Here is an 11810-nt window from a genome sequence, read left to right as displayed (position 1 = left end):
CTTGATTTACGTAAACAATATCAACACACTCTAAGAAGATGATTAAAATTTAAATTTACAATCAATCAAAAAAAAAAAAAGGACAACTTGATCACATACCCACCTCTGAAAACACCATGTGTTACGCACAAAACAGTTTCTCAGTTACATAAAAATTTGGTTTTTGTAACTTCAAAAAAATAACCACATATGAATCAGTACACAATTCACAAACCATCATCTTATTTTCAAGTTAAAGAACAAGAAAATAACACCCAAAACACTAAATACATAAGTATATTTTGATTCAAAAATGTATATCTTTGTTTAAATCAAATATCAAATATTATGACACAATCAAAACACACAAGTATATTGTTCTCAATATATAAAAGCGTATACACATTTAAAAAATGGAGACACCTTAAATGATTGCACAAAAGAATATACAAGAATGTAATCATCGACGGGAGAAGGTATCATAAAACCTTCAATTGATCCCAAACCTATGCCCCTTGTAAATATAAATTATGCCCTATGCCCCTTTTCCTTTTTTAGGTAGCTGTGAGTATACGTTCTACTAAGTAATAGAAATACCTTGCAGACACCTCCACTCTACAAAACATTTTCATAAATGAATACCCAGTATGAAAATCCACTATCAAACAATTCAAAAATACACATTGTTTGGTCAAAACTAATCAATATCATATTGTTAAAAAATTGAAGTATGTTATATATGATATCATATAACAAAACACCTTATTCACAAAAATAGGAATAGAACTCTCTAGAGAAAAGAGACAACACCCCATATCACTATTGTTCAAATATGTTTAAAAACTTGAATCTCCCAAAAATAGTAAGAGGTATATACACTATCCTGCTGCAAATAAAAAATATATATATGCTTCGTAATATATTGTATATACAAGACAACTCTATCATGCTAATGTTGAAATAAAATGTTACAAGTCACCAAAAATAAAGGACTCGCTGTTAAGCGGATTCGAACCATGGGCCACTGCAGAACTTGGCATGGCCATAGCATAGTCCCCGCCTTAACACATACACTACTATTTCGTTGAAGACATACATTACATTCTAATGTTTATACATCTATTCATGGGTTTATAACACATTGTTATAAACCCATAACCCTATATAAAACCTAACATTGGGGATATCCCAGGTTTTAACCTATGTATCGGTACCGTATGAACACGACCCGATCGAACAGCCGCCTCATAGCCCTGATCTCACCTTATTTTCAGGGCTACCCGTATTAGGACCATATACAACAATCCTTAACGCCTAAACCCTTCCTTTAGAACACAAAGGAAGGATCTTCATATACCCAACGATTCGACTTCAAGATATACAAGATATCCACCACTAGAAGACAATCTCATCACCCTTCAATCCTTTACTTACTGAAGAAATTCAAATCGAATCACCATTAGATCAGAAATCAAACAGTTTAATTAGTTCAAAAACTCACAATTCACCTAATACAATTCCTACCGATCCGAATCTTGATAGACCCTACTAATCCATCATTCTCTCTATTCTTACTGGAAATATAGGCTCGGTCGATCAGAAAACATACTGAGAAATGAAATTATAACATTACTCAAAACTCAAACCTCATTAAACGAGTTCTATACATTAAAAATCTCAAACTGCAATCACTTTTCTTCAACTTAAAGCTCAAATTAATCATATCAGCTTAAAAAACTTAATCGAGTCTAAGAATAAGAACTAGTAACTCACCTTCACCACTTAAAATCCATCCTTTAGTATATCATTCGATCTTAGTACCAACAGATCTTAAACTCGAAGGAAAATCTCAAAGAATGACCTGGAATCTTTCTTTCTTCTTCTCATACCGCTAGAAATAGTCCCTAATATACCAATCAGACACTAGTTTCTAATTCAATTCACTATACTACTCTTTCCTTTCTCGATCGAGTACTCAAGTCAATCATTATCAAACTCAAAGTCAAGAAAAATTCCAAAATCTTCTTCTTTAACGGATATTCGATCGTTCAATTCAAGATATCATGAAGAACATAACCCAATCACCTCATTTTGAAACTCTGACACCGGAATTTCTGGCCGATCTACTTGAAGAACATGGGTATACTCTCTACCTTCACATTAAACTTATACCATACCTTACTAACAAAAGTATATACCTTTAGAATCCACTCGAACCACTCGAAGAGAAACTCACAAGTGATTCAACTCGAGTTCCAACATAAGGTATACATCCTAAATCAACTCCTTGATTCCATTCCTCCCTCGAATCAAATCTGTTCGATCTAAACTGAATCAAACTGAATCTTTCCTTCAATTTCATTGGACTATTCTCATCCACTTCTCTCAAACAAAAAAACTACATCTATCTATTCTTTATCCTACACCATAACACTTTAATAAAATCTAGAACGAGGTTAGCAACTTGAAACTCTCTCATCATTTCTTTTCTACACTTTGAACCCATTTCTCAATCTTTCTTTTGGTTTCTCAATATCTAAAAACTCTCAATTTATTAGATAAGCGATTGTAGGCTCTCTGTAGACTCAAACACCACGATTTTACACCTCTACGCTCCCCTTTTCGTGCGATCGAGCACTCTACCTACTTCTTTCATTAGGAAAAGCTTTAAACCTAGCTTTCCGAGTCTATATCAACTTAAAACTCCACTAAAGTAAGTTGGATAACGTTATTAATTCAAATTAGACGTATAAGATTAAAACTGATGTTTGTAACTGTTTAAACGCTCAATTCTACACCTTTAGGCTATTTAAAATGGGGCCTCAAGTCACTCCCGGCGGTAAAAACGGCTTACCTCGTCGACCACGGTCTTCTTCCGCTAAGAAGGCCAAGCCATACGATTCCCCTTCCCTATCAAAACGCCAAACCACCGAACCTCCTACCAACTTGACTGATCTTAACAGCTCCATGACGATTGATCAGCCAGCTCAAAGTACAGCTACTGCTAATCAAGAAGATGAAGAGATGAATCTCGCCGACCCAGTTCAATCTCAACCCGCCATTTCTTCTTCTAACTCGAATGAAGAAAGAAAAAAGAAGAGAACTAAAGCCAATTCTCCTAGCTCTGAAGAATCTGAATCTTCTGAAGACTCGAGCTCTGATTCCGACGATAATGATGACAACGACGTCGAATCTAAACCTCTTTTCGATCTCTCTGACGAAAAAGAACCTACTGACCCTGATAAGGATCTTCTTAAAGATATTTTCACTCAGGAAGACTCTAACAAGACTGATGGTAAGTCTTTATCTTTGTTATCTTTGACCTTTAATCGATCAAACAACTCACTAACATCAATCTATTCTCTCCTTATCAAATTAATCCCTATAGAAGTTAAGGATAGAAAGGAAGAACAGGAGGTTCAAGTTCCTAATTGGACGCCTGCTAACGATCTAAACAACTCTGGTACTAATAGATTACCATACCGTAAGTTTTTCTATCAATATAGACTCTTTGAGGATCATATGACTAACGATACCACCCTCTATCTCCCTAAAAACCTTACCATATCATCTTCTATTGATCAAATGTAATCTCTACGACCGATTCGATCACACCATTCTTCTACTTTACCTTCTCAACACAAACTAATATCTACCTATTTGAACTTGTCAAATCAAATCCATCACATTAAATCAATTCAATTATGATATAACCTAATCTAAATCGATCTAATTCACTTCTAATCAATCAAAAACCTTTTTATGAATCTCATTTTAATCAAATTCAACTTAAATATCAATCAACTCATCTATATATTCATTTGATAAAACCTCTATCTAATTAACTTATGTTCTTATCAAATTCCTTCATTTAAATTAATTGTCTTAATGCTTCTATTCCTCATTAAAAAATCAGCCTCACCTGGTTCTCTCACTTTACATACGGTCAATCCCCTCAAATACTCGTATCAGAACGAATTCGCCTTTACTTGTGATTTACCTTATGAACTTCAGCTATGGTGGCAACTCTACCACCGTCGACATGTTAGTCCCGACGATATTAACTTATGGGCTATTGTTACAATCATAAGTCAAAAATTTAAATCAAACTTGTTTGAAGAAGTCAAACGTACACTCAATCATTGTATTAATCATATTGAATTAATCGTCAACGTATCAGGATCTAGATTCTTCTTAATCAGATTTAAAAACTTAAAAGCTAAGGACGGTCTTCAAAGGGATCCTCGACACGATAAAGGAGTCTTTGTATCTTATCAATCCGGTTTCAAAAAACCTACTACTCTTCTCATATTTGAATTAGATCCTATCACCAAATTAACTCCTAAAATGTCTAGTCTACTGGTTACTATTCATGGTTTACCTTTCCCTTTATGTACTCAGCTTATTGCTGATACGGTCTTTGGTGCAATTGCCGCTCATGAAAGCAATTTTCACCTCGAACTTGAAGGGATTCGAGAGCTCCGCAAGTATCCGGTCATAGCTCACGGTGGTGGTCGAGTCTTTGAGGTCTTATTTAAACGTGATGCAGTTCTTGAATGGTTCAAACTACTCTCAAAATCAAATAAATCAATTAAGCTTATTGGCTGGAATCATAAAGGTAAGGAGACTGACGATCTATACCTAATTCAAATTCGACATGTTCCTACTTGTCCAACTTGTGGAACTACATCCGTCAACGCTTCTCATTCGACTGGTTGTCCCTTCGCTACTCTACGTGATGGTATCATCAAGAGTCTTAAAAGGACTTCTACTCCTTCTAAACGTTCGAAATTGGATCAAGATGAAGACTCTGAAGATTCTACACCTTTAGCTTCATCTTCTAACAAAAAGCCTCGATCGAAAATCGGCAACTTCACTATAAGAAATTAGATTTTCTTTACAACTTAGTAAGTTTTTCTTCTCTAACTTACCCATATTAAACTACTTTAAACTCATACTAACCTTTATGAATTGATCTTTACCTTTGTCTAGATCAAATAAACGGTCCCTCTTCTAAATAACAAAAAATCGAACGAAGTTCTTGAAGAACTATTTACTTTCACATATTAACAATGTAGATCATTAACTTTACCTTGAACTTTAACTTTGAATTAACAACTAAAATACAAAAAGAACTCCATATGTTTCTTTCTTATATCACGGTCTTTTTCCTTGATATGTATCCAATCCCAACTCAAAATAACTTTAAACGATTTATCCTACTTAAAACTATAAAATCAATAAAAATATTTGTATCTCTGCTGTTTTCTATTACTTGTCAGTGAAGTTGTTAGAATTGAAATCCCTACTCTTGTAGAAAAAAAAATACCCACCGAGCCAAAATGAGAGAAAATGCGCACTTAACAAAGTAAAGACATACTTTATATGAATTTGTCTTTGACCAAAAGAAAGATATGTCTATATGATTACATAGATCTAAACTTCAGAATGAAAACTGATTCAGTTTGAATAATCTCATAACATTACAATAACAAAAATATGACCTTAAAGGTACATTTTTTTACTTCCATATGATAAGAATAAGAAATATCAATAAACAACTTTGTAAAGCAAAAATAGCAACACAAACAATGAGAAATAAATAAATAAATAAACACCTAAACTTCATACAAAAAGAAAGAAGAAACACGTATTAAGAAGATTGAAAGACCCAAAGATCATCTCATAAAACCTCACAAACATAAATATATATCAATATTGTTTGAAAGATACGTACAGAGGATTGGAGAAGTACATCCTGATAATAAGAATCAAAAGTCTCATGTGTTAAAACACTGATACAATTACTCAAGTTAGAACAGTTGTATATACGGAATAACAACACCTTCTAAACTAGGATATCACACTAATTAAAAGATTATCCATAGAACTCGATGAAAACTCTCTTAGACAAACAAGCACCAACAAAGCTTTGAAAAACTAAAGTAATAAGATACAACTTACATGACAATAATCTCAACATTAACATAAAGAGAAACCTCATAATGAACTTTACACACAAAAACTTATCAACAAAAACATAATGAGAAGAACATTGATACAACTACCAAATTAACAAAACACAATTGAACTTTAGTTCAAGATTTCAAAAATATAAGATATGAATCTTTTGTACAAAAAAATATATATATCTTCTGAAACCCTAACTTGACAAATAAGTAGGGGTACGTCCCCACAAGAAGGTTACCCAATAAAAATTCAGGAATCTTATACGCAGCAAATACCACAACATCATTAAAATATAATCTTAAAAAGAAGACTCTTAATTAACTTTAACAGAAGTTAATACACCAACAGATCCAGATGTTAATCATGAACAAATTGAAAAGATAGAGGAGGATTTCATTCATAAACCTCTGGTCATCTAGGCCTTAAAAGAGTCTAACTAAACATACAATCTACATATCAAGAAGATTGCTCACGGTTCAGGGATACCTTAATCTCTATAGGACCACATGCAAACTTGTGTCCTAGAGCCACCTGAGAGGGCTTTATCTCTCAGACTCACAATGCAACTATGATGAGTACACCCTCTAACATTAGTTGTCCGGGATTGGGTGAGATGAGCCCCGGCTCCCTGTCAGTTGTGGAGGGACTGAACTTGTATGGTGAATTGCCTCCGCCAGAATCTGTCGCTCTATCTCAGGGCAATTCTGGGACTAAGGCTACTGAGTGGGCTAGTACTCATTGCTCCCTGAAGGATGATGTACGAGCTAAAGTTACTTTGGGGGTCAGTCCTCCTTTGGTCCACCAGGGAGAGGGGCTGCCACATGCTACTGGCGGCGTCATCAACAAGTCTCTCAGTATTGACTTGATGACGGAAAGTAACTCCAGTGTTCCATTAAGCGGGAATACAACCAATTTGAGACAATTAAACATTGTCGCCCAAAGCTCTTCTGTGAGCAATTCCTCAACATCTAAAAAGAGATCTCATGACTCACAGACTATAATACCCGACCAAGAGACATCAGGTAACTCTCATACATACTTTGAAAAAGGTAAATGGAAAGCAGACAATAAAAATACGTCTAAAGCTCCTAGAGCACAAATATGTGTGAATGATATACGTAAAAATCACGCAAACCCCTTTGAAAAGGCCTCAGAGCCTAAACAAATAGAAGAAACCATTATTAGAAATGGTAGAACTTATCGTAAAGATCCTAATAAGGATATAAAACTCACAGGTAAACAACTCCGTGAACGCCGACAACAAAAGAAGATTCAAAAAGAAATCTCTAAGAAGCAACAAAGCACAATCACTAAGCATTATGAAGTACATAAAATCAAAAAAGGTAAAAACAAAACCTTTTACGTAAAAAGTGGCATAGAAGATATCATACGCCACGCAGACCAAGATCATAATGATCTCACCTCAAATGCGCAGAAAGAAAGTGCACCCGCTGTTCAGACAAACTTGGAAGACAACATTCGTACTAAGAAACGAAATGGCGAAATGCTTACCAGACAGGAGTTATTTGCAAAACTCACCTCAAACCGCAATACTAAAGTTAATATAGTACCTCCCGCACAATCTTCATCTCTAGGAAGAAGATCTCTACAAACAATTTCAAAACCAAAACCACGCCGATTTGAAGTTGTTACAATGAACAATGCCAATTCAAACACAGCATTAGGAAATCATCCTACCAACGCACCAATGAATATTGATTTATCAGAAGGAGCACCTCCCGCACAATCTTCATCTTTAGGAAGAAGACCTCTACAGACAATTCCAAAACCACGACCACGCCGTCTCAAGGTTGATACTATGAACATTGACAACCTTAATGATGCTTCAAATAATCAATCAAACAACACACCAATGGATATTGATCCTAAAGAATCAAGTCCAACTCCAAGCTCCTATGCAGAAGTAGTAAAAAAGAATACTACACCATCTCGGACGCAAAACACTCCAGTTTTGCAAAGCAACTCTACGCTGACTTGTAATAAAGGCGTAAAACAAGCTGAAATTAAATATAATATCAAGAATTCAGTGAAATTCACCCTCAACAATACTGGAAATTGTACTAGTATTGACGTATGGACAGTCCTAAAACATAGACTGACCGAAGCCCAATGTAAAAAAGTTGTTGGAGTAATGAAAAGGAGTAATCCATTTCAACAACCCGCATTTGATATCTGCGTATCACCAGATATCGCACCAGGGTTCATCAAAATGATGCAACTTACCCCAAGAGAGCGCCCAAGTGGTGTTCCTCCCATCTTCTGTCGCCAAACCAGGCAACCAAAACGTGGTAAAAATACCATAAACTGCTTCAACACGACCAAATGGCGTGTAAACTTATATAAATCATACCGTGATGATGTTCCTATCTTCAACACATCCATACCCAAACCTCCCGAGGTTTCTACAAAAACCCGCGGATATACCTCCCTTCTTGCGTGGAATGCTAACGGCTACAATAATAAAGCCACCATACTTGCGTCCTTAGCGGAGCAAGTGACCGCCGGTGTCATAGTCATTGGTGAACATCGTAGAACTAATCTTAAATACGAACCCAAACTAGATGGGTTCCGAACCTACTCCCACCCAGCTGAGTCTGGTTTCTACGGACTTTGTATGATGGTCCGTAATGACATAGGCGCATATGAAAAGCCTACTAAAGATCCAAGGATACAACACCTTGTAGTTACACAACTCGAGCCAGATAGTTTATGGCACATCTTTGGAGTATATCTCCAGTCCGGTTCCAATAAAGGACAACATCGTACAACCCAACTCAAACCGGTTTGGGAAGAAATCAATGATCTTTTAGACGAAGATCCCAACTGCAAAATTGCCATTGGTGGTGATTTTAACATGCCTACAGAAAAGCTAGCAAAAGCAGCTTTAAGACAAACTGGCGGCCGCATGAGCATCAAACCGTGCTGTGGCTCAAACTTCACTCGTCTACCAAAAAGAGGAAAATTCAATGATATTGACCATTGGTTGATTTCACCCGCATTACAAGATATTACTTGTAAAACTAAAGTCAGTAGACAAATGTCACTCAAATATAATGGCGCAAGTGACCACGCAGCCATCAGCATGAAAATTCGAAAGAAATTCAATACTACCCCGCAACCAAGTCTAAAATGGGACTTGAAGGTACTTAAAGGACATGGAACTGATGTCCTCACAGATGTGGCTTGGAAAACATTCCCCACAACAGGTACTCTTGAAGAAAAAAGTACCGCATGGACATCTAATCTTGTAGAGTCCGCATCAAAATGGGGTGCCGTAAAGTACGCAAAACCTCCACGTGCTATTCACTTTCCGCGAAATATAGCAAACCTCCTAAAGAATGCCAGAAGAACTAAGGCGCTCTACCAAGAAGCACTGGGGAAGAAAACTCCTCTCAGTGAACTTACTAAAATAACCAACTACGCTGAAAAAGCTAGTAGACTTGCTAAAACTGCTATCAAAAAGTTTGAAAAAGATCAGGCCAAGAAAAAGGCCGAAAGAACCAATAAGCATCTTACTGATAACGAGATGCTTGACTTCCATATGGCTATCAAAGCCGTACTTCCCGACCATCTTGGAAAAAAACAAAGTCACCCCATGCCGTGTAAAAACAAGGACGGGGATCTATGTGTCACTAACAAAGACATCGCAAAAGCTGAATTCGAACACTTCAGCACACTATCTCACGACACCACCGGAGTGTCACAAAACCCTGCCTATTGGGAAAATCTTACATGTGATGATCCTGAAATAGAAGAACTACCTATTGGGGGACCCATAACCCCTCAAGAATTCCTACAAGCCTGCAGCAGGCTTAACAAAAATGCGGCACGTGGAAATGATAACGTGCCACCCGTAATCTTCAAAGAAATTTTGAAGTTAGAAAGAAGTCAATATGTTGGCTCGCATCCTCCAAAGTCAAAAGACAAAAACAAAAAATCACAGAAGAAAAGACCTACACTTTCTGTGCTCCAATACGAAACTCCTGAAGGAAAGAATAAAGTCAAATCATTAGTATCACGAAATGAAGAAGACAGATACGCAGCATGGGAATGGGCAGACAAAACCCTTCCTGCACCCTCTAAAACAAGACCAGATCCTCTCCGGTCAATCATGAAAACCGATCTTGGGCGTTTTTACGACCCATTAGATCATGTCTACCATCCCGTCCCAATAAAAGATATGGACGAGGATCTAGAAACGCCTGCTGGAATTCAAGCGCTTCAAATTCTAAACACTATGCTAGAAGAAGGAACACCAGCACCCGGAGATTTTGAAAACATCGTAATCTCATTAAGCAAACCTGGAAAAGATCCAATACACTTATCCAACCGACGAGGAATAACGCTTTCAACCGCATTCCTCAAACTCTTTATGACTATCCTAGAAGACAGGATGAGCTCAGAACTAAACGGAGTAAACTTCTTTACCCCAGACCAAGGCGGTTTCAGACGCCTAGAAGAAGGAATGGGACAATTCCTCTGTCTCACCGAAGTTGTTCGCCGAAGAGCAAACATTAACAAACCCACATACGTCTTGTACATTGACTTTCAAAAGGCATTCCCAAGCGTACCACATGAAGCACTTTGGAAAAAACTTCGCCACATCGGAATTCCTGAAAACATTATCAACTTCCTGGACACTACCTATAAAGGTAGTACTTTCCGCATGAGAGTTGGTGACGAAATCTCAGACACTTACCCCATGGAGATAGGCACCAAAGAAGGTTGTCCTCTCTCGCCCCTCCTCTTCATCATTTTTGTAAATGATCTCTTCCATAAATTAGCTGGTGTTACAGTACCAGGTATCAGCGAAAAATATAATGACGCTGGTAAACTATACGCAGATGATGCTGCAGCTTTCTTTGACAACCTCGAAGATCTCGAAAAAGGTTGTCAGATTATTACAGAGTGGGTCAATAAATGGCAAACACTCAAAATTGGACACGCCAAATGTGCGGTTGTCATGCACGGAGAAAAAGACCCCGAACTCCGCAAAGCTTTCTTGGACAAATACGGAGATCCAAATCAATATCCTGGTGATAATAAACATCACTTTACTCTTACAGATGGCAAAATTTATGCTCAATCTTCTTACAAATACCTAGGCATTGACATAGGTGACAACCTCGGGGTAGGCTATGACGCAGAAATGGCCTACACAATGATATTAGCAACAAAAGTACGGAAAAAAGTTGCTCAACATGCTTGTATCTTGAAAGATCCTCGCAGAACCCTTGCAGAAAAATCTTTTCTGATCAAAACATACATTCTCTCTGCCGCGTTATATGGTGGAGAATGGATTGGGATGAATCAAACACGAACATCCATCATACAAAAAGAAGTGGACCACGCGCTCTACTTAACAATAGGCGAAAAATGGGCATGTAAAACTATATGCCCCGTCAGACTCTCATGGGAACTTGGAGTCCCATCCGTTGCGGCAGCATGCGCAGCTGCACGATACCGCATTCATTCTAAGTCTGCGTCAATGATGACTGATGCATGTGATATACTGTGCAGTCAAACTCAAGGAGGCAGAAAGAAAACCTGGGCCTCCATCACCCGCTCTGAAACCTGTCGTGCATATGCCGCAGTCTTTCCTAAAAGAATCAACCAGTATTCATCTCAAATAGATGAAAGCATCAAAAGGGAACTTGAAGTACCTAAAATGATCATTAAAGGCTTGCAAGCACAAGCCATTCAATATCCCAAGAATATACCGAAAACTTGGATCACTGCCCACGGAAATGAAGACTCTGCTGGGAAAATCAAAAATGAAATGCTTGCCGTAAAAGCATATCAATGGGCTAAGGAATTAACCCAAACTAAACTTCAAGGTC

General features: G+C 37.3%; 2 protein-coding genes across 2 annotated transcripts; both read left to right on the top strand.

The window, feature by feature from the left end:
- Nucleotides 1-2042: 2042 nt before the first annotated feature.
- Nucleotides 2043-4869, top strand: MELLADRAFT_111251 (uncharacterized protein; the record flags this gene model as incomplete). Its single annotated transcript, XM_007415484.1, has 5 exons — nucleotides 2043-2169; nucleotides 2563-2692; nucleotides 2784-3274; nucleotides 3368-3463; nucleotides 3896-4869. The coding sequence occupies 5 exons, from the start codon at nucleotides 2043-2045 to the stop codon at nucleotides 4867-4869; spliced, it is 1818 nt and encodes a 605-aa protein (XP_007415546.1).
- A 2584-nt stretch (nucleotides 4870-7453) lies between these two features.
- MELLADRAFT_111250 (uncharacterized protein) lies at nucleotides 7454-7943 on the top strand (the record flags this gene model as incomplete). The annotated part of the gene is made up of 2 exons (XM_007415485.1): nucleotides 7454-7876; nucleotides 7920-7943. The coding sequence occupies 2 exons, from the start codon at nucleotides 7454-7456 to the stop codon at nucleotides 7941-7943; spliced, it is 447 nt and encodes a 148-aa protein (XP_007415547.1).
- Nucleotides 7944-11810: the final 3867 nt, after the last annotated feature.

Source organism: Melampsora larici-populina (assembly GCF_000204055.1).
Source record: "Melampsora larici-populina 98AG31 unplaced genomic scaffold MELLAscaffold_51, whole genome shotgun sequence".
Classification (NCBI taxonomy): Eukaryota; Fungi; Basidiomycota; class Pucciniomycetes; order Pucciniales; family Melampsoraceae; genus Melampsora; species Melampsora laricis-populina.
Note: the sequence above shows the minus strand (reverse complement) of the source record. Positions and strands in the feature narration are given on the sequence as shown.